The sequence below is a fragment of the Scomber scombrus genome, chromosome 10, assembly GCF_963691925.1.
Source record: "Scomber scombrus chromosome 10, fScoSco1.1, whole genome shotgun sequence".
Classification (NCBI taxonomy): Eukaryota; Metazoa; Chordata; class Actinopteri; order Scombriformes; family Scombridae; genus Scomber; species Scomber scombrus.
Window position 1 is genome coordinate 14,455,200 of NC_084979.1, and position 24,266 is coordinate 14,479,465.

General features: G+C 40.3%; 1 protein-coding gene across 1 annotated transcript; it reads right to left on the reverse strand.

Moving 5' to 3' along the window:
* Positions 1-9,015: 9,015 nt before the first annotated feature.
* On the reverse strand, positions 9,016-22,368 carry slc6a17 (solute carrier family 6 member 17). Its single transcript, XM_062426890.1, has 11 exons — positions 22,068-22,368; positions 17,519-17,676; positions 15,530-15,656; positions 14,295-14,476; positions 13,431-13,541; positions 12,389-12,630; positions 12,092-12,284; positions 10,583-10,775; positions 10,326-10,485; positions 9,527-9,689; positions 9,016-9,378 (listed from the first exon to the last, which is right to left on the reverse strand). The coding sequence occupies exons 1-11, from the start codon at positions 22,366-22,368 to the stop codon at positions 9,016-9,018; spliced, it is 2,193 nt and encodes a 730-aa protein (XP_062282874.1).
* Between the last annotated feature and the right edge of the window lie 1,898 nt (positions 22,369-24,266).

The window sequence follows — 24,266 nt, forward strand, 5'->3', positions numbered from 1 at the left end:
GCATTAATGGTTAGATCTGCAGCATTTGCCTATTTCTGCTGCACTACCGACAGCTTGCATTTATCGTTTTATCATTAATAAAATTCACATGTAGGTCTAAAAAAAGAGATTCACATGGATGCACACTGAAAAATATTCTATCACACAAAGACATTTCCCATAATACCACAAAAGTCAGATGGCAGTGTTTGTCTATGGGCTTATTTGTTTATACTGTATTACCCCAGATGGATCCTATGACCCTGTCTCTCTTCCTGGTGCTTTTTAAACATCTTCCTGTTTACCTGTGACCCTTCAACTTTACAGATACAGATAGCCTTTATCTGAGGATGAATGGGACCAACTTTGTTCATGTAAACAGACATTCATGCTAAAACAAGAAAGAGTAACTGAGTGAGTTCCGTGTAATAGTACTGGTTTTAACTTAAAATGTTCACATACTGCAGAGTAGGCAAACATTTTATATTATAACAGGGCAGTCAGACCTACATTGGATTTGTTCAGGCTAAAATGCTCACGTTGAAAACACAATCTTCTGTCGTTATTTTATTATCTGCTGCTATTCAGAGATATTTCTGCTCTTCTTTAATACAGCACAAGCTTCAGTACAAGTGAAACATGAAAGGTTCTCCTTTTCATGGTTCCTGGAGACGCTGCAGTTATTAAAGGTAACTGGTTGTCAGAGGGTGTCTGGGGCTGTGTTCGCCTCCACAGCCTAATTGGGATCCAGGAAGACAAGGTGCATTGTGGTCCAGCGAGGCCAGGCTGTGGAGATAATTGCTGCTGGTTATGTTCCTCAGTGTTGATGTTTTTCTATGAGACGGTTTGGGCAGAAAGATTATTCTCATCAACTAAATATTTATTTTACTGTATACTCTAATGTACAATGTTTGTAATAATATAAACATCTGTGTTTTTATCTCTCTGCACGCTTCTGGTTATATTTACCTAAAGACAAATGTTTCACAATTAATTAGGATGTTTCTTAAACTCGTCTCATTGCTTCCTGCTTCCCTTCACTCTGCGTCAGATAGCTGACCTCTCCAGCTCTCAGTGCAGCACAGAGAGCCTCACTCTCAACTTGTTGCTCATCCAACAGGAAAAAACAAACAGAGCGGAAACAGCTGCCTCTTGTGACCTGCTCTACCTGCTCTGTGTCTGAATTATCTCTGTACTGATTGTGACTGCTTTTCACTTCCTCCCCACTCACAATTCACTCGTCTACTTATTAATATCATGAAATACTGTAACTTCCCATGTACTTGTTTAAACAGCCCTGCAGTAAAGATATTTGTAAGTGCCTACCTCAAGGCTCAACAGTTGTCCTCGGTGTAATTGTTACACCTGCAGTACACTCAGAAACTCTATTTATGCCTAAAGCTTAAAAAAGGTGTCTGTCTAATGGGCTGCATTTCCAAATATACTCAGTTGACTTGGCCTAAAATCTATACTGTGTCAGCTAAATGTGATGGAGCTGTATTTACAAGTTTAAAGATATTCTCCTGATTGACAAATGGAGATACAGTGCAAACAAATCAACAAACATTAATTTCACATAACTTTGTCGCACAAACTATTTGAAACATCAACATGAGTTGAGTACACATGCACTGTTTTGAGCTTCCCGTTGTAACAACAGTTTGCTATTATCCATGCAGATTGTCACATTGGTAAAGTTCGCCTCCATACTTGATTTAATACATACAAAATGATTGAATGATGATGTTTTTCCACAAAAAAGTTCAATTACCTCATTAGTAATTCTTAAAATGACTCCACAATATATACATATATAAAAAAAATAGTATCTGCCACAAGATGTCTCCTAATTAATTGTAAAGTCCATTCTCAGTGTTTGTGCACCGGAGGGTTCTAGTTTCCATTTCACACTTTTGCACACAATTTGCTCCCATACTAGTTGTGATGTCACAAATTCTGCTTGCAGGCTAACGTGTTCATTTAAGGAGTTTAAGGAGAGCATAGAGAACATTTCCACTTTCTGCAGATGAAAGTGAAAACTACAGTACATCATTCTGCGCAGTGAAAGCCCAACACATTTTAGGTTGGAGGGGTAGTATTCCCATTAACAGCTTTCTTGGAGCACAACATGCAATGGTAACAAGCATGTGAATGCTGTCTCATCACTTTGTGATGTTCAAAAGTAACTTGTGTTGTTGAGGTACATGTGACAGTCTTTAAAATGGATCAGCTTAAAGGATAAAGCTGTCGATTTCTCTATTTATCTTATAGCCACAAATGTAATGTGGAACCAAACGTAAATGTATGTTTATCTGAAGTCTGATATATCATATTCCTCTGTGCTGTAGGCCATCTTTTTTATCCAAAAACGAAAAAGATATATCAGGCGTTGGATTCACATACAATACTTTTAAGTAGGGTGTAAGCATGTTGAAAAGACCCCATCCATCTCCAAAAGCTGAAATCTTGTTACTGAGCAACATGTGGCCTCCTTCACTGAGAATGCTTTTAAAGCTCAGCAGTGTTTGCAGTGAGACTAGCTGGTCAAACAGTAATGAGCTGTTGTGGCTTTTGGGTCAGTCCTCTGAGCAGGCTTCACAGAGGACCATCTGGACTCTGCCGTGGAAGCTGACAGCAGCTGAAAGATCCATTTGAGAATATGACTGACTGATCTCTGCCCACACAATCCCTTCTGCAGGAAAATGCTGCCTGAAGTGTGAAAAATGTCCTCCAATACAGTCTTTTCCTGGCTCAGGTGCTGAGGCAGTGGGAAAATGGGAAGTGGCCTCTTGGCTGCGTGTGCTGTTTTTAGACAAACATCTGTAAGGGAGCATGCAGGTGGAAATCCCATTAAAGCTTGTGCATATACACTCTGTGTGTGTATCAAGTCACCTAAGCCCATTTGTGTATCTCATGTGTTACACTATGGTGGGAATTGATTTGTTTACAGGATACAGAATAGTGAGATGTTCTTCAAAGTGCACTGGAAGGCCGAGTCAAGAAAGGAAGTGTGACGCAGCCTGGGAGACAAATAGCTTGACATTTAGGCACACAACCTGTGTGGCCCAAACCAGAACAGCATCAGCATCAGTGCTTGCTTTATTGGAAGTCTAAGTGCATTCACTCCAATATCAATTAAAGAAATATCACTCAGTAGACTCCAAAATGGCCTTTGGGAGTGAAGCATTTTATTAAATCCACTACTCAGCAGAAGTGAGGTTACAATTAGACTGGAAGACTCATCTAAGTCATTTTTCAAGTTGATGTACATTAGGGTACCAGAGGCCATGTATTAAGAAATAAAAACAAGGATGTTTTTACACCAGATGTGTCTCTTGCATGACCCTGATGTAAATCTGTACCATCTGACTGCGCTTGTATAAACTACGAGTCACCACAAGCAGCTGTAAAGAGCCAGCAGGTGATATACCTAGCAGCTCAAAAGGCAGATGATGTGTTTCTGTCGACAGCCCATAATAAGTCTGCGTTGCGATGGATGTATGAGTGTGTGAAGCCTTTATTCTGGCGGCAGGCCCACTTTGTGTCAGCGATGGAATATTAGGGCAGGTTGAGCCTCGATCAGTTCTTCACAGCCCTGCATACGCTACAGTTTACCTCACGGTGGTTTGGTTGGCTTAACTGCAACGTGGTGCAAACCACTGTGGGTTACCAGACCCAAATTGCTGCGTCCTTTTCTGACCAAGTGTCTGCCACAGCGGGGCTCGAACCAAGCAATTTAGTTTATTTAGTTGTGGGAAGAGGCTAAAAAGAAGCTGGATGAAAGCACTCCAGTGAGGGAAAAAGAGCAGCCTGGGTTGACTTGTGCAATTAACAAACCTTGAAATTGAAATTAAATACATGAAACAAGTATCACTTTGTGACTGTGAGTAAGCTAACAAACCAACTACATCATCGCATGACTCATCACAGTAACTGAATCAGGTACAAATAAAAACCTATGAATACATTTCAGGATCTCTTGAGGAGCGTTGTTACAGTGTGTGGACATGTTTTAAACATTTTCTACAGTGTCAAATAATTTACTCAACATGTACACAAGCTTAAAACTGATCTGAAACCATTACATTTTTAATTTTATAACCTTATGACAGAAACCTTTCCCCAAAACGAGAATAAGCTTGAGTAGATTTGATGTCTAACCCTTGCACATTTTTATGTAAGTCTTACTTTTACTTCTTACGTCATTGTGTATCACAAGCACCCAAACCTGACACACAGAAGCTTTAGAAGTGTCTGGTTAGCAGCCAGTTGTTGTAATGATCACACCCTATTTTGTGATAGTTATATGCTGTGGAAGTTATATGCTTCTAAATCATCTCCAGTGGTATTTGACATTCCCAAAATTCTTAAAGGCCCCAAAAATGTTTGGGCTGGCCCTGGAGACATTGTAACTATTAGCAAATGATGATAAAAGGAGGTATCTGTTGTCTGCTGTAGAAACATTTTAAGTGTCAGTGTAAACAAAACATACTCCTGAAAAACACATACTTATTTGCATTGAAATTTGCATTCATAGTTAGAATAAATGAGACACAAACATTAAACATGTTCTGTTTAATAAAAGTGGTCATTTTAATTTCCTGTTTGCTCCATCCTGTTTGTACACTTCATAACTCTCTTCAACCATGAAAACTAAAGTTTCTTTCTCATTTTTACAGTCAAACATTTTTTTATTTTTGACTGCGTTGCCAGTTTTGTGCTGGAAGCCACCGCAGTTCCAGTAAGAAACTTAGAGAGGAGATTGCTTACTTATTAGTGGTCCCAGTTCACCGTAACAACCAGATTTTATCTACTGGATTAAATCAGCAGCACACAACACTGAGAGAGGAGGGAAAAACAAACACAGTTAAACACCAAAAACCTACATATACTTTTATTTCACACACACACCCAGATACACCCAGATACACACACCCACACACTCACACACAGCCACAGTCATTCAGCTATTTTGATTGAAAACAACCACACACTAACACCAGTAACCAACAGACACCAACGTAACATTACCTACAGTACAAAAATCAAAAAATATTTCAAAATATACAATCATTATTTACAGCTCAAGTATACACCCTGTCACTCTTACTATAGATACTCGTGAATTTATCAGAATGTACATCAATATGTAAAGACTAAATACATTGTCTATACTATAAATATACCTATGGTTTGGTCACATAAAGACTATTTGCACAGTTAAATAAATACACTATTACTCTATCTTTGATGAGTTAATCTCGGTAATTTAACCAAGTTTAACCTCTAGAAGTTCCTTTGTTATACATTTGAACACTACCGACACATGGACAAGACAAAGAGACCCTGGAGTTATTTCGGTAATAAATATCAAATGTCAATAAAAATGCCAATACCTTATTACTGGGCAACTTAGGTCCAGTAAGAGAAGACTTGCTTAAACTGTGTAGAGTGTAACAACAGTGCTCAGAAGTGTTTTTCAATAATAAAGTAAAGACCTGTTGTGCCTGGAGTGGAAAAGTGGTATTTTTTTGGTGACGTGTGTCAAATTGTGCACCGTGTACTGAAATAAACAAAGGGTTTAACGTGTGGATACTGTTTCCAAAATATTTTATGTCACCTCATGCATGTGTTGTGATTGTGCTCTCTGTGTGCAGGATACTCCACATCCAGTTATGTATTCATTGTGTGGATCTATGTGTAGCAACAGATGCAGAACAAACTAATGGTACAGTTTAGCTTCATGTGACAATGGCCGTGCATTTCAGTGTGCAGCCTTATCCTCAAGTCTACTAACATGACTGGTTGCTCACTAAAGCATATAGCTCCTTTGTGCTCACTTTCCTGTGCTTGCAAAAATGTGCTTAAACTCTACGACAATGCTGCAGTTTTCAAATAGGTGAATGCCTTCACCTTAGGTTGTGTGCCATTTCCATCGCAAGTCATACGGCCAAAACACTCTTCTTTGTGGTTGCAGTGGCTGTGTGTCTTTACCTGCTACATTTCTGCAATGAACAGGTTATAATTTGATTTCTAAAGTTCTTAAAAGTGTTTTTTTTTTTACATTCTTTTGTAACATCTTAACATGTCTCATGATCAAGATCATTGTGACAAGATCATTTATTATGTTGCTTTGTTTTCACAGTGGTTTGCTTCCTCATTGCTATACTGCACTTCAATTACTGTAAAGCAGATTTTCTCTTGTCAAATCTTTAACTACAAATACAGAATTACCAATAGAATATTACATTAGAGAACATGAGAAATTCAATTCAATAAAAGGTGAAATTGGGTTGTTGTTGTTTTTAAGGAATTTGATGTTAGAACAATAGGGATTGTATTTATCACCTTAGTGAATAAAAACTGGTGATGCAGATTTATCACCATTAGTAGCAAAACTAGCATGGACTGAAATACTGTTATGTGCCAAGTATAAGACAGACATAACATTTAACTGAGAAGACCAGGAGCTGTTTAAGAGGCCACATGATCACATTGGACAGGAACATACACATGTGTCAGCTCTTATCTTCCAAAAGGGTGGTCCTAGCATTTCCGGTCTAATCAACATGGCAGTGATAGGTTTAGTTCAAATTCAACATAAAACATAAACATACTTATGTCTTTAAACACCAGATTATAACCAGCCAAGATGCTAAAATGTATCGTGCATGTAAAGTTCTTCCATAACAACACACACAAGAAACTAAATGTTTTGATAGCTCGCGATACATTTGTGTCTTGTGCCTTTAATGGAAACTCCCCATTTCTACATAAATTCATATTGCTAATAGGTACAAATTCTGTGACAGTGTCCTTATGATTAATGTTTAAATTTCACAAAGCTGTAGTCAGATTTGTGGTTAACAAACAACTCCAGGGTCTCCACCTAATTAAAGTGCTCAAGTGAATGAGACGAGACATTGGTCCAAAACTACATAATCAAGAACTGTTCAACAAAATGACAAACGCATAAGGCAAACAGACGACAGAGATGCTGTTCAGGCACCAAACAATGTGACTGACTGTGCTTACACAATACATCTGTTCAGTCTCCAGTATTGGTGGTGTCCCAAGGAGGGGCCACAAAGCTGCCACTGGCTCCTCCGCTGGCCAGCAGAGACACCCGGTGGTGAAAACCATGTATTAGCTTTACCAATTTATCACAGACACATATACTGTATATCACGGTACATTTTCCACATTATACCCCTAAACATACACTGTCATACAAGATTGTACGTTAAAAATGAAAAAAGGCTTTAGTTTCACACCTTAGTTCACAAAAAGACATCAAAGTGTAAACAGTAATGCTTATGAAATGATACCTGTAGTGGACACAGTTTGAGGAATGTACAGCAATCAAACCTAAATATCATCCTATCAGGGATGATATGATTAATCCACAGCGTGGCATGGCAGTGAACCTCACAGGCTACTCAATGCACTGTAACAACATTGGAGATATATTCAACAGTAAAAATGTCTCATCTCTGTATTGCTGAACGAACAGCCGTGCAGGTGGAGCTGACAAAGCAAGGTGTCCACTCTCCTCTTCCTCCTCCTCCACATCAGAAGAGGATCTGTATCTATGGCGCGTTGCCACGGCTTCCCCTGGGTAACGCAGCTCTATTTATAAACTGGCAGGGTCACCAGGAGCTCTCAACCAGCGGCAGACAACGAGGGCACACACACTGTCGCACAGACACTTCTGTACGCACATGCACATCTGTAAGTACACAAAGACAAAATTCACGCCTCTGATTCATTCTCTGTCTGTCTCTGTAGCACACAGATAGACAAGCAGTAGTGAAGCTGCCGGGCCGATCAAACACAAGCCTCTCTGCTTATCTCTGCTTGTGCACTGCCACCTCTGCCCTTCTAAGGCATTGATTAAAACAGGAACGCTTGATTAAAATGATTGATTAAAATGGAAAAGCTTTGTCTAGGCCAGCTGCGACTGGAACACCACAGAGATGGGTGTCGCGTTGTTGGCAATGACTCCAGAGCCTTGTTTGTCGAGTAGGGACATTGTTTAAAAGAAAAGTGCTGCTCTGTGTTAAGGCTCAGAGATGCTCTAACAATAGCCAGCGTCTGTGCATGGAGAGGAGATAAAAAGTGAAACTTTCCCCCTATTTTGCACTATTGGGGTGTATATACACGGTTTACGGTGACATCTGAGACTATTGCACAACACATATATACAGTATTCTACATCAGTGGGGAGAACGAAGGATAGAAGGAGATCCACAGTTTTAAAAGGACCGTATTTTGACTGGTTATTATTGCTGATGCATGATAGGCACAGTAAACTTAAACTTTGAGATACAATGTGCTTGTAACACTGTTAACACTATCAGAATCACTTGTTACATACTGTTTTGGAGTAATCTTTTTTTCTAGATCAGAAAAGGACAGGATGAGTGTTTTTTTCTGAATTTCCTTCCATCCTATCCCCAAAAATAACAATCTTCTGCAACTGAACCAGACTCAGATCATGATCTTCTACAGTTAGGAACATCCCATTGTCTCAAAAATAACCTTCTCCAAACACATGGGATTACAGTTCAGTACAATGTAAAGCCTTTAGCGTTGCACACACCTTAACCTTGACCAGAGCTTACGACATAACAAAGGCTGTATCTAAGCTCTCAGTTGACTTATTCTCTCTGTGTTGCTCTCTCTGTCCCTCTTTCTCTGCCCCTGTAATACCTTCACTGATAGGAAAAGGTCGTCGTATCTGATGGGACTCTCTCTCCCATGATCCCTTCATCACATCTGGGATTGACAGGCAATCAGCAGCATGGATCCAACGATGGGAAGAAGCACAGGCAAAGAGCGATGGAGCAGAAAAGGGGGGGTAGAGGGATTTGGCTCTGGGGGTTAAGGTGTGTAGAATGCTGCAACAACCAGCAGTGGATTTTCTCTCCCTCCTGACTTCTCTTTATTCCTCTGTTCCTCCCTTTCTTCTTCTGTCTCCCTCTCTCTAAGCAGGGCTTGGGTTTAATGGATGGGAGGATCTATGAGCTCAGTGGATCATAGCTCAGACTCGGGTGAGCCAATGTTCTGATAGCCCGTCTTAGTGCTGGTGCCATAGTTGGTGTTGGTCATCTCCTGGGTGCCACCAGGGCCCAGGTATGCACGGTGGGCGGGCAAGGGGGAAGGATCTTCGCTGGGGTTCTTGCCGAGGATGAAACGCTGCTCATCCTGCTCTTCCAGGTTGGAGATATCCTTCATCATGCCTTTACGGTAGGAGACGGACAGCTTGTTGGAGCCGTCTGAAATCAGGTTAAAGTGGCGGGCAATGTAGACGATGGGTAAAGGGAGCATGGCCACCACGATGAGGGAGTAGGCCATGGTTAAGGCCCAGGGAGGGTAGCTGTGGAAACGCTCTGAGCCCTAGCAGTGGGAGGAGGATGGAGAAAAAGAAAAAAAAAGGAGGAAGAGGACATGAGGTGGGAAGAGAGACAATAAGTGAGAAGAGAGAGTGAATTAACTGCAGAAAGTTGGATAAGAGACACACAGCCAGAAGGACTTGAACACTGACCTCAGCCTCTACCCAGGCGTTGTATCCCGCAGGACTGACGGCCATCTCAATGACGGTGGCAATGATGAGCAGCACCAAGACAGCTGGCGACACATACCTCCACATGTAGTAATAGAAGGAGTACGGCCTGAAACCAAGCATGTCCTCCAGGTCCTGCATGAACCTGTGAGGAGGTCGAGGAGGACAAGGAGCAGGAGGAGGACGAGGAGGTGGAGGAGGAAGAAAGACAGAAGGAAATTACATTTCAGTCCTATCATAATGTGTCGATATAACTATAGACATATAACACACACACAACTATAGACTATATAACTATATATAATAACTTGCCACTTTATAAAAACAATATTTGTAAAACTTGTTGGCCTCCTCAGCTGTGTGGCCAGTACTCTGGTAGCTTTTTTAGGATTTGGTTTGTAGCTCACAATAATATACATTACCAGTCACAAGTTTGGACACATTCTCTCATTCAAAGGAATAGGAAACGTTTGACTGTTACTGTTAAAACTAAGTTTTATCTTGTGTGTGTTTCACAAATGAAACACACACTCTCAAATGAGGCATGCCTAGTATCATCACACTCAGCACAATTAAATGAAATTAAACACACTCTACATGACTTGAGAAGAGAAGTCATTTGATGACAAAGAATTTCGATTTTTGGTGTACCATTTCTTTACAATAAAGGAGAGAGTGATTCTGTATATATGATGTGTGGACTACAGTATGTCAGACATCCTGGTTTTGAGACAGACCACAGAACCTTCTTTGCTTGAGTCTGAATATCCAGTTGAGTTACCTCTTGGTGCCATATATCCAGGCTACAGAGATGTTCTCCAGGATCACCACCACAGTGAGAGGCAGCCCAGCTGAGTAGTCGTCAAACATGGTGACAAAGTAATTCCCTGAGCGCTGCACAAACAGCAGGCCTAAAAAGAAGGCTATGACACAGCAAGCCACTGAGGGAGGGAAGAACAAACAGAATCAGAAAAACCTAAATTTCAGTAAGTAAGTAAAATTAGAATTTCAAAATAAGTATTGAAACAGGTAGCACACCACACAGGATCTCTTTGCGTATCTTGAAAGCATCCAGTATGGGTGTTGTGATGCCAGTCATGGTGCCGATCATGCTTCCCAGGCCCAAATTAATCAACATGAAAAAGAACATGACGGACCAGAATGGACTGCCAGGGAAGTGGGTCATGGCTTCTGTGAAGGCGATGAATGCCAGGCCGGTGCCCTGAACTGCCTGCATGATGGAGAGAAGAAGGTTAAGAGGGTCAAAGTGGTGAAAGTGGTGGATAATGTGTTTTTGATGTTGACAGGGAGATGTGGAAAGTCATCAGTCATTCATAAATCCTAATGTAGCCATTTAAGATGATGAGCTCATCCAGAAATACTTGATACTTTTGATGATCTGACTTGTGATAGTTGATCGATCTAAATATTCCATAAAAACAAACAAATGAAAAAACAAAATAAACCAATATAAAACCCAAGTAGGAATAACAACCTCAATGTCCTGACAATATTTCTGTGATGTCTGGATGATGTTTGTAATAAAAAGGGCACAGAAAGACAATAACATAAAAAACAGAGGTGGACCAGCTTTTTTTACTTCAAAAATGGGGTTATTATCTTGTGAGAAAAGGGTGGCATCAGTTACAGCCATCAGATAAAAATCTTAATTAATAACAACAAAGAGCATCAATACATTTTTAAAAAGGAAAATATGAATCGGAAATGACTGGCCCCATTGCCTGAAAAGTAGTTTAACTTTTTTTCACTGATGAAGCTTTTAAACAAAATTAAAGACAACAGAGAGTTAACAGGAAATGAGAGAGAGAGATGCAACAAAGGACCCCACCTGAAACTGGGGATGTTGCAGTTCATAATCAGCATTTTAATCCATAAGCTATGGGGGCGTCCTAAGTTACAGACAAGCATTACCAGGCTTTACCAAGACTATAGAAAATCTACTCTACCATCTGAAATCAGAATTGTATACAAAGTCAGGCACATGCATATGCATTCTTTTCATCAGACTTATAAAGCCATGTGTATACATATAAATCTGTTTTATAAATCATTAAAGAACTCCCACAATTAGCCATGAGTGGAGGTTAAAACATTGTTAATCAACTTTCAGTCTTTAGACCTATCAATGAAACAGCAGATACATAGCTCAATTTCAGCAATTCTGTTGCATCGTCAAGGTTCTCCATCAATGCCAGAGCATCATTTATACATCTGGCCTCTGGTCAACAATTTAATCACAAGTGTGCAAGAATTATTACTGCAAACTACAGTAGCAGTAACATTTGTTTCAGGCTTCTGGTGTAACTAATTTACCTTTGGTTTGGGTGCAATAACACATGAAGACGCTATAGAAAATAACTCACTCTGCAGGGGAAAGGTAACTTTGCTTTACATCATAGTATTTTTTGCCTCCCCTTTCTCTGTTACGTTTTATATATTGGGACATTATTGAATCAAATTTCAGACTATGCAAAAATACTCAACAATCTTATTTTTATTACAACATTTGAGGTGTAACCCACTGACCTTGTTGAGCTCGTCCTCCAGCACGCAGGGGTCCAGGCCCAGCTGATCAAAACTATCCTCCTTCACTGTCTTAATGACGCTGTACATCTCTGCGTAGTCCTGGGAACTCAGGTGGGAGAAGTTGATGTGAGGAGGGATGAGCTCTTTGCTCAGCACACCAGTATTGAGGAAGCCCAGGATCTTCTCAGCATTCCTGCACACAAAAAGATTTATACATGGGGAAGATATTTATTGTAAAAAAAGCTGACAAAATACGACTGCTCGACTAGCAGTGTTGTTCCAGTATAATATACTCACTCGACAACACACTTCTCATTCATGAGGTTTGCCTTGAACCCCAGGACGGCAAACACAACTAAAGTGGCCAGGATGGAAGTCACAAAGTTGATGACGGACACCAGCGCTGCATCAAAGTGGCAGTTGTTGTCTCGCTTGTTGTAGCTGGAGAAAGCGATGACTCCTCCAAAGCCGAGACCGAGAGCAAAGAAGACCTGGGTGGCTGCTTCTCTCCACACCTGCGGCTCCAACATCTTTTCCAGCTGGAGAAGAATGAAGGCAATAACTGTTAAAGAGGAGTGACAAACTGTGTTGTATTTGTTGTCATTCAGCAATTAAAAAACCCCTTGAGCTCAATCAAGTAGCTTTAAAAAATCCACCCTGTACCAAAGTAATTCTGCATCTGTTTCTAACTCAATATTCAAACTGATAATGTTTTTCACAACTGGCCCAATGAAACAAATCAAAAAGGATGTTTTGTCCGTTATTTTATATTTCATTCGGTGAAATCCGGCATATTAGGTAAATTTAGGATTGAGAACATAATTAAAAATGTGGGTTTGAACTATGGTTGGCCATACAATATGTGCATGTCTATGTGGAAATATGCAGTGTTATGATTGCATTTGATGTCTGCAGATTTCACAGTATGATATAAAATGTCATTTTGTGTAATTACATCCATCCACCACTAGGGGGAGATGCAACACTTATGACATAATGTGATTAATGACATTTTCCTTTGAGTGGCTGTGAATGGCCTTGGTGATGAAGCATCTGAAACCACTCACGTCTAAATACCTTGCATGGACAAAGTGTCATTTAAGTTAAATGTCTGTCTGGCCAGCAGTCTGTTAATGATTGATCAGCATCAAGACAGCAGTGAGCTTGAGATGACATTTTCACCTGCATCACACAATACTACTTTTAGGAGATTCAGGACAAACTGACACCTTTTATTATTAAACTAAGAATTTCTGACATTTGCTGAGGCAGCAAATGTAACCCGTTTTCTCCTTTTATTGTTTATTTTTTTGGTCAAAAACATCAGTTTTTCTCTCACCTTCGGGGTGAACATGTGAGCGATGCCATCCACTGCTCCTTTTAGTAGCAAACCTCTTACCAGGAAACAGAAAAGCACCACGTATGGGAAGAGAGAGCTGAAGTACATCACCTAACAGAGAGAGAGAGGGAGAGGAAGACAAGTACATTACATAGTGTTGCCATAGACACACTTTTCTGAAGCCTCACACAATCGAGGACGACCACACTGCACATACACACATACACCCAATGAATCAATCCCAAAACTGATTTTAGTACTTTTTGTTCGCTTTGCTTTGAATCTGGAGAGGAGTCCTTGAGGTTTAGAGAGATGAGTCAAAAATCTGTCCTACAGCATTTCGGGGAATCATTGCACTACTGACTATGATAATTGGATTACTACGTTTAATGTTTAAAACACCATGTCAGACCTTGGCGATCCGATCTCTGTTGTGTATTTTCCTATTGAGACTGTGGGCTGGATGTTACGCTGTGGTAAATGACTCACTCTCTGGATCGAGATTACAGGATGTTGTTGCAGTTGTTGCCAAACGGAGCATTTTCCATCTGCATCCTGAACCGGCCTGTGCTTGGTTCAGCTTAAGCTTATTAATGTTGCATGTCTTTCTCTTCCATAATATAGATGAGATCCAAAAATAGACTAGTGCTGATGACAGGCTTTAGCATCTTACCTCTGACTGAAAAGTATTAGCAAAGTGAATAAAACACTTACTGATGAAGATGAATCATTGATTAAAAATAGAATTGTAAAGCTTTTGTTGTGATGATTTATTGTGTAGCATCTTTATAAAGAGCCTGTATTTTTTAGAAGGCATATACATAATCTACAGGCCCCTGTTGTGAAGCCATAGAGACCCCGTACCTTCCCAGAGGACTGGATGCCCTTGATGACAGCCAGGCAGACCAAGATCCAAGCAATCAGCAGAGACAGGGTCATCTTCCAGTTCAACCCGCCAGTGTCGTCGATACTGCTGGTGATGTTAAGAGTCTGGCGGTACCAGAAGTAAGTGGTGGCCGAGCTCTTCTCACATTCCGGCACCACAACTACAACAGCAACGAGGGAAAAAGGAGGGAAATGTCATAAACAGTGTGGACACTCAGTGCATGCATGTGTAAACAGTATTTTAATGTTACAGCTAGTTGAAGTGGAGCTGATCAAACTATGTAAACTGTTGTGTGCTTAATTGTACCCAATGACTAATTTTAATAAATCTGCCAGGGAAGTGAGATTATTTCAAGCTGTTTCCATAAATCATTGAAATACAGTTTTTCTTGATTCAATGCAAAATAAATTATTCTGTCTTCTTTCAAGATACTAATATTGATATTTAAAAAAATCTGCACTTGATTGTTTTTGGAGAAGCAAATCATCTAAGTGTTCTGACAGATTTGTCCACTTTTCTGATTTAAGATAAAACCAGACTGTTATTGAAAACCTGCAAAGTAGGGTAGAGGGTAGGGTAAAAATTACATTAGTAAAAAATAAAACAAAATAGAATTATTCAAGTAAAGCAGAAGTACTTTAATTGTGCTTAAATAAATGACATGTAGTTACTGTACTTTTTACTTCTGCAAATAGCAAAACTAAATCCAACTGGACGCTCCACACCCTCCCCTCTACAAACATAATCATAAGCAGAATTGACATCCTTGATTTCATTGGTAATGGAAGCTGATGCCCTTTACTCTGCCACAGCCTGCACCACAGGCCACCAGCTGCCAGCCACTCTACATACTGACGCTGTTGGTCGGGTGATACCATCTGACAGGCCTCACCAACAGAACTGCTCTTTAGGAGGAGGAGTAGGTCGTCTTAGCTGTAGAGGCAGCACAAACACTTTTCTGTAAGCCTGCAGAAACACTGCTGCTTGACTGCAGAGTCACACTGCTTCAATGTAAAGGCAGGTTCTGCAGCTTTAAGCACCTACCTGTGTACTGTTGGTCTGCATCTGCTGAGCTATTATCGGCTGATTATTAAATGGTGTTGCAGGACTCTGCAGGATTCTTTTCTCCTCCACTTGGCATTGGGGCTTTCCAATAAATAGCTAATTTGCTGTTATAGTTTCAGCTGAGTTGTTAAGTGTGTTGTGGACTCACTAGCTTGACTTCCATTTCGTGTGATGGGGCATTCAGCCCAAGGCAGTGGATACTGGAAGGACTGGAAGAAATAGAAGATGCTCCAGCCGATAATCACATTATAGTAGAGGCCAACAAAACCACAAACCTGAGGTGAAAAAAAGAGACAACAGCAATGCTTATCACTTCTACTAAAAATCACTGTCTCACCACACAAAACACAAACACAAAGAGCACAGGGGACAAACTATTTGCTATTTGCTGAGGTGAACATCACTTCTTGAGCCAGGGCACAGACGCTGAGCAGACAGAGCTTAAGTCAGAGTGCATATGAATTATTGAGCTGTTTGCTTTCAGCAGCTAAGGCCGGGGTCCTCTATGAGGAAGTATTTATAGCTGCTGAATCTCCCTCTGCCACATCCGAGCTGCCACACGCCTCACTGCCTCAGGCCAGGCCTCCCCACCTCTGTTTTACACTAGATTGATGAAATCACTCTCAGGATGAGAAACAGAAAGACTGACAGAGTGCATCGCTGACTGAACGACTCAGCAGCTGCATGACTAGGTTTTAGGCCAATGACGTTGATTGGATGGGGACATGATGGGTCAGTACTCTTGCTGATGATGGCGACAGATTATGACAGTGATCTGCGCTGGTCTTTGCATGTTGCTCACTGTAAAACATCAGTAGGATCTAATATGAGCAGGCAGGGGGAGTCCTGTAGCCTGAGTTTCACAGCATGTTTGTTGTCTTTGCACATAACATGATTCTGAGTCACAAAGTTTAAGTAAGATATGACCATCTGAGATCCAACACCAATCCTTTAACATGGTGTTGGTGTTTCAGGGTGGTGGTCATAAATACATTTCCTCAGAAAGCTGCTGTAATCATAATGTCCAATAATCACTTTACCATATTATTGTATCGCATTTTAAGCAGTTCATTGTGCCTTAAGTCATTATGGTCCAACTCTCTGAAATTCTCTGCTACAAAATTTTTCTGTCTTTTTTTAAAAGCAGACTCAAAAAGTTTTCATTTCATTTTAGAATCAGTATTATTATTGTTATTGCTTTTTTAATAGTACTAATACCTTCTTATATCTCTCTCTTTATTGTATTATCTCTTCTTCTTACCTTCTCATTTTTATATGTTGACTTATATGTTTTATATATGTAATGTTATATGTTTTATCATGAATGATCTTTCATCTGTTGCAGATTTTTTCACTAATAATAAGACATCAAATATTATTAAGTCATCAATAAAAATGTTTATTTTACTCCAAGAAGCCTTTCTCTAGGGAGTAGGGCAGGCTCCCTCACTGGTTCATTAATGAGACAGGTGAACAGAGAGCTAGTGTGGTTAACTTGAATTTATTCATGGTGTATCAAAATGACCCTAGAAGCTTCTCAAACCAGTCTAGCAGCAAATTCCACCTTAATGCTAGAGCTGGAGCTGGTGTGGAAACCACTGCATGATTTGTGACCTTATGAATTAAACAATTTTACAGCCACCATTTGAGCATACATGGCATGGGATTGTTTACCAAATTCATTAGGTTTATGACTGCAGAAAGTAGTAAAATATGCTTTAATAAAATGTTTTTGTACTTATTCAACAAAGAAATTGAGTAATAAAAGTGTGCTATTGACAGAGAGAGCTATCCATCCTTCTTTATTTGTGGTTGGCAGATGACAGCTGCTTTATCAATCATTTCATTCTCTATAAGGTGATAATATACACTGTATGTAGAGCTATTTTATTTCTATTGTATTGTATTATTGTACATCTCTCTCTTGCATTGAAGTATTGTGCAATACATTTTTTTGAGGATTTCTTTTGTTTGTTCTTATTAGAACATCCTATTACTGACATGTACGTCACTGATGAATGACTTTTAAACATCAGATGTTAATGAAAATGTGTACACCTTATATAATCATGGTGTGCTGTAAAGCCACAAGTATGATGAACTAATGTCTTGTTAACAAGGTTATATCTGCACTCACCATCAGACTGGAAACCCCAATGCCTCCCAGCTGTGGGTAGACATAGTTCCACACCCCGATGCTGCCACGCCTGATCCTCTGGCCCACCGCCAGCTCCAAGAAGAACAAGGGGATGCCGATGAGGAGGAGGAGAATGAAGTAGGGCACCAGGTATGCACCTGAGACAGAGCAGGAACAGAAGGAAGAAGAGTTACTGCAGTATGTACAGCTGACTTTGGTTATATGAACATGTTTGAAGTTCATGTTCAGTAGAGGGGACATTGTCAAATTCTTGGGGTCAGGGTCTTTTTTTGGGGTCCATTCATTTTGTCCTCTGCCACTCTATTCTCTCTCACAGCTTTCACTTCCTTTCTTATTTCCCTCTCACTTTCACTTTCTCTTTATTTTCTTATTTTCATCTTCAAGTCTGATTCAATATTTTGTCAGATATAGATATAGCTGTTTTTGCAGAACAAAGAAACAGGCACGTCATGTCCAGTCCTGCTTACGTCAAGAGATGACGGGGCACCATGGTGACAAAACCATCCAAAGCCAGAAAGGAAGGACTCATACTGATGGACAGCTGGAGGGAGCAGCCTGTTTCCAGACTAAAAACAAATGACATTGGCGTTTGACTCGATCAAAATTACGGACAGCGTTGTGAGTGGCTATTAGAGCTAGCGGCAGACAAAGGAAGCAAAGACAGGAACACAGTCTTATGTTGCACAGTGGTATTATTATCTGGACTGTTAGAAGTGACTCCTGCGTTGCTGCCTGCTTTCATGGATCTTTGATGTCTATTCTGAGCTGCAGACACACATAACAGCAGGAAAGAGAACGTGTCAGTGGGGAGGTAGTCTATATTGTTTTTCCTTACACATACTACAATTCAGCCACACTGGTGGAGAATCTCTACATTCATTCCCCCCCCCGAGATTTTCTCCAACAGGCCTACAGGATGGGGATGATCATTAGGAATTATGATAATTTTGATGACTTTCCCTCTAGAACCCTCATCAACTGAATATTAATGGCTGGATTTCCATAAAATGCCCTGTGATCATTATTGGTCCTCAAATGACCTTGACTGCTATGACATTTGCTGAGCCAATTCATGCCACTCAGAAGATGAACCTCTTTTAAGTTTGGACACTCCACTAATTTCTCTCTTGCGCACTAGTCTCATAATCTGGGAGCCAAATTACCCTGGAAATGTTACTGAGCTTATTCATTCTCTTATAAAGCCACAAACAGGACTCACTACTAATTAGACATGCATGTGATGATTGTCTCTATGTTATCTGTTCTGTCCAACACTTTCATTAGTATATATAAATATATATATCCCCTGCAGGTATATTCAGGCCATACAGTGAACTAGATCCTCTGGGAGCAGGGTGCAAACATGCGAGGAGAACTCCCACTAAAGTTAGTTCCCCCTCTTCACCACTTAGCTGTCACAGCTTCATAAAGACCATTAAAGTCGCTAAAGGCTGCTAGATGTTCTAGAGGTTTTTCTTGTTGTTCCATTGTTTTCTTGAAAAAAGGTTTACTTGGGACCTCTGTTTTGAGATCATAGAAATAAATTACTTAAAGTCCCTTTCGACTGAAAAATATGTTTTTCTTCTTGTTCCTTCAGCTGGATGTTTGAGCTTCACTGTGAAGAATGATGTATGTGCCAAGTTTTGCACTACAAGGCTGTTTTCACATTTATCTGCTGAAAGAGGAAAGTTTCTCATTGAAAGTTTGCTTTTAAGAGGTGGGCTTTAGAGCAGGATTTATGGTCAGTGCGCTAAGGTAGATGAGTCTGCTTGTTTTCTTTATTTTGCTGCAGACTTAATTGCATTATTCAGTTTTGTGACAGATTTAATGATTTGGTCTTGTGTTCTTTGAGATGTGCGCCTTTGTGTTGACAGGTGATATAAATAAGCCTGACTTCATTTGACAAAAAAAGTGGGAGACATACAGAAAGGAGGTAATAGACAACGATGGGCAAGAGACAGACATATCTTGCCCAGCCCAGACAGGACAATGAAGCACCCACCACTGAGTCAAGATCCAGCAGGAAATACACACTCATCACTGTGCAAACTCTGATTAAAATGTGCAAATGGACACATATTCAGCTTTGTTATATAATGTATTTCAGATGTCCTCTTAACACACACCTCCCACACAAGGTAGAACCAACAAATGTCTGAAAGGACAGGAAATCAGTGTTTACTCTTCTACTTCCTCCATCTTAGTCATCACCACCCTCTCATCTCATCATAAATATCATAATAGCAAGGAGATAAGGCTGTGAAACTGGCAAGAAAAGCAAATAAAAATCTAAATTGGAGGATCTCACAGCATTACCAGACCTCTCAGCGTTCCCTCATTTTGTTAAAGAGAAAGTGCCTTATCTGACAGCACATGTTCACTATATCTGAGAAATGCTGGAGAGACTGCCCCTCTGACTGGCACGATTACTTGGTTAATTGGTTGACAGGACCTCATTTATCAAGGAGGAGGAGGCTGCGGCTCCATCAAGAGGCAAACAGAGAGGAACTTTTAAATGAGAACGGTGAGTACCAAAATCAAATGTACTGGAAATGGTTAGAGCTAAGAGATAAATGTATGGAAAATTACATGTAATAACAATTCACAATTATGTTATATTTTTGTCGCTTTTGAGGAAAAATGTTGCTAAGAGGGTTTGGAAAGTCGCCAGATTTAGCAAGAAAGTCGCCAAGTTGTTAACACTGAACGGAGTGTCTATTTGCACCCCTGTGGCCTCGGCCACACAGCTGAGCTATTTGCACCCTAGACGTATAACAACGTGAGAACATGCCGGACATTCATCTTCCACGCCAGCAGAAAAAGGCGAATTTAGAAAGGTTTCATCTCTAATGTTTGTTCTAAAGACATTTCTGGTGGCAAAGTTGTATTATATTTTCATAATCTTTCTTCAAAGAATGCATACAAGCGTCAGTTTGTCAGTTAGAAATTATTTGTCACCAATATCTATCTTCCGTATTAGCAAAAATATTGAGCTGGCACATCAAGATGTAGGACCGAAGCGGTGATGTAATGGGTAGCGTGTCCGTCATTAGTGCAAGAGACTCGGATTCGAATCTTTTCAGCAGCAGTTATATATTGATAATGTTTTCAGTGGAAAAACTCTGCTGCATTTTCATAACTTTAAGTAAATCCATACAACCCGAAAATATTTCAATTTACAACCTTCAGTTTGTTATATGATGGAAATCAAATCTTGACAGACAAGTCTATGGTTGCCATGGATACCAAATACATTTCAGACCTCTCAAGTCTCAGGCATTGGGCGTGAGACACATGCATTTCAAGCTGCTCTCACGCTCACACGCGACACCTGACATTTTTTCACACCGAGAAGTGATAGATCTCACCGGACAGAAATGATTATATACAGAAGAGAACAGCGACGTATATTTATCCCGCTGTCCCGGTAGGAAACGGGAGTCTTCCGCATATCTCCAGACGCTCCCCTCCAACACTCAGTCCCGCAGGGTAGCCTACAAATAGCATGCACTCCTAATTGTACTGGGGTGCAAGTAGCATTCATTGCCTTTTTCCTATTCTAAATGCCTACCACTGGTTCAGATTATCTGCAAAATAAGATGAGATGATTACAGCACACAGACCAGAAGGGCCTCTGATTACATTACACGTTGCATTGTAGCATGAGGGGGTTACTAGGACAAAGGCAGGCCATTTCTTTTTGTTTGATAACATTAAAAGTATAGATCAACCTGTTGTCAGCTTCCTGACTCATTTTAAAAAATATGAGAGAAAAAGAGAGAGAGCAAAGAGGAGGTGGTCAACTGAGCTAAAGAGTGAATGAAGAGAGTGAGCAGCTCTGGCAAGAACCAGGGAATGAATCTGAAAAATAAAACATTATTTTCAAAGTTTCAAAGCATTTATGTTCTAAAGCACAAATAAACATGCCCACCTCCGCACAGCCCTGTGGGAAGGTGCTGCATTGCCAAATTTGGTGTGAATGCAGACTTATATGTATATAAGGTATATGAACAATAGCATAACAAGGTTTTGTTTCAGCATCATCATATTACAATTATTAATCTTACATAGCCACCAATAGACACTTGACCTCATCGCTATACAAATATGCAAGCTAGCCAGATCAAGAGTCTTATGACAGAAGGTGCTCATGGGAAACGCAGTCTTCATTCTGGGAAACACTACCACTTTTGTCCACAGGGGCCACCAAAATCAACACAAAATGAAAGTTGCTTGTAGTAACTTTAATTTAACTATTCCCATATGGCCACATATTTCACTGAGGATTTTACAGAACTAATAAAAAATTTAACACTAACAACCTTGACTCAGCAGAGCATTTACTTGTTGTTAACAATTATTAGGCACTCTGAGGGGACACATGTTCACCATGGGTGGCCCAATTAGGAACTGACTTAAAAACCTGAGAAGTGTTACTACGTTTTACACACAAAACTTTTCTCTGGTTTAAACACACACTGAGCAGTTAAAATGGACCAAAACCGTGTACAGACATTCATCCACCTACCTCCACCATTCTTCTGGCACAGGTAGGGGAACCTCCAGACGTTACCCAGGCCCACAGAAAAGCCCACCTGGGCCAGGATGTACTCCAGCTTGTTGTTCCAAGCTGGTCGGCCATCGTCAGCGTCTGGGTCAGGAGAAGGTAGCAGGGCCCTTACAGGAGCAGTGGAGCCAGGACTCAGACCCATACTCATCTGACTGCTCTTATAGTCCATGGGGTGCTCCAGAGACAGCAGGTCTGCCACCGACTCAGTGACCGGCTCATTGCTGTGCTCCCGCTGGGTCACCTTGGTGTTCTTTGGCATGGCTGCAACACAGGTGGAGGTGAAGAGAGGAGAGGTGGAAAGGTGCCAGGGAAAGGCGGTTGTGCTTTTGTTCTTAGATCTGTGAAGAGAAATGTTTGTAGACAGACAAGAAAAGTAGCTGATTAAGAATTATTTTAGTATGTTTTCATCTTAAATCAATTTGTTGTTATTATAACAATACTTTACACATAGAGACCCAACCATTGCTGTAACTGTCCCTCCTTATGCTCTCAACTTGGCAAGCTTGACCCTTAGGAAACAATCCACCTCAAAAACGGAGAGGGGTGTAACAATGAACACTGAACAACAGAAAATTCAAGCAATGGCTCAAGAAATGACTTCATAAGTTTGAAGGAGTAAAAGTTCTACAAGGTCAGTAGCTATTCCAGCTTTAACGCTGTAGGCCGGTCACAGAAAGTTCATCAACATGCTACTTGTGTTTGACAGTTAGAAAATACCTAAACTACTTTATCTCACATGAAAAGTGGCCAAAAAGATGAAAGATTATTTCTTGAATGGAGCGTATGGGCTACAAAAATGACACAAATCACAACATCACAGGGAAACAGTTCAGGGGCCGGATCTGTGATAATCATGTGCACTGCTTTTCCACTTTGCTAGTTAGTACATACAATGGAGTATTTTTTAAGAATGATTGTAAAACTGCAGCACTTCAGAGCCATCAGTGAGGTATTTCAGTAATCCACTTCATTATGGCAAATGAGACACAAAGATTGAATTACAATCCATTGCATAGTAGAACACATTATACCAAAGTTGAGTCATGTGAACAGCATAGCAATGAGAAGCCTGACTGTGTGGCTGCTGAACGCTGCAATAAAACTAAAGCCTCTCAGGCCAGATTTCATCCATTTTTAGTGTCCGTGTTCTTTTCTCATCACACGGTTTCAACATCTTGTCTGCAGGTTGTTTTAAAATTTTACGTAGCTGTAATGATTAAGTCGCAAAGTCCATAGGTCCTGAAATAACAGGCATTTTTACTGAAGAGAAAACCGGTCTGGAAAGTCCAATTTTTCTGGCATGTGTAACTCTCTCAGAGGCCCACTGCAAAATCCACTAATAATCCTACAATCCAGTGTTTCATGCCTCTCTTATAGGAGACTGGCAACAACACAGTACAAGAGCACAAACTGTAGGAGGTCTGAATCTCCTGCATAAATGAGGATTTTACAGTGATTGTTTAGACAAGCATGGTACACCACCCACATCTCTTCTTGTGGAGATAAAATATAAGATATGTTCTGTGTGGCTGAACATCCTCTTTTTTCTTTTATCTTGAATTTCAATGTATTTTTTCATAAAACAGAGAGTTTTCTTTTTTTTCATGTTAGCAGAGGTGGTACTAATTTCAGGGGAGGCAGCACAGCTCCAGTTGTAGTGGATTATTCAGTTCACCACTGTCTGGTTAGACTGGTTAGAAAATGTTTTCCCACTTAGAAACACGAGATGATGTTGCTGAAGTTTTGAATGCTTTATTTATCACTTACGTAGAGCTAGCGCACACTTTCAGTTGTAGTTTGAGATGTGAAAAAGCTACTAGTACAAAATAATTACCTAACCTGCTATCAATATATGCATATACATATGTAAAAAGCACAAATATAACAATAAACCTGTGTGAAATACTATAATCTACTGTGTCTCCATCTGTGCATTGTGTTATCATATGAAAACTTTCCATAGTCAATACCGCCCTCTAAAACACCAATAAGAAACAATTTAAACATTGGATATCTAATAGAAAGCCAGAGGTGTTTGATCTGGAGACAAGGCCTCTAATCTGAAAACAGATGCCGCCGACTGAAATCAGAGGCGGGCTTTTATTCACAGTGACTTCACGAGAATGGTTGCCAGCCCACTCGACTCCATGCACACCC

Excerpts from the sequence above, each read along its gene's own strand:
- slc6a17 (XM_062426890.1), bottom strand. The coding sequence starts at position 22,368 with ATGCCAAAGAACACCAAGGTGACCCAGCGGGAGCACAGCAATGAGCCG. Across the intron at positions 14,477-15,529 it reads ACGAAATGGAAGTCAAGCTA|TTGTGGTGCCGGAATGTGAG; the intron begins GTGAGTCCACAA and ends TTGCTGTTGTAG. Across the intron at positions 10,776-12,091 it reads TGGAGGACGAGCTCAACAAG|GCAGTTCAGGGCACCGGCCT; the intron begins GTCAGTGGGTTA and ends TCCATCATGCAG.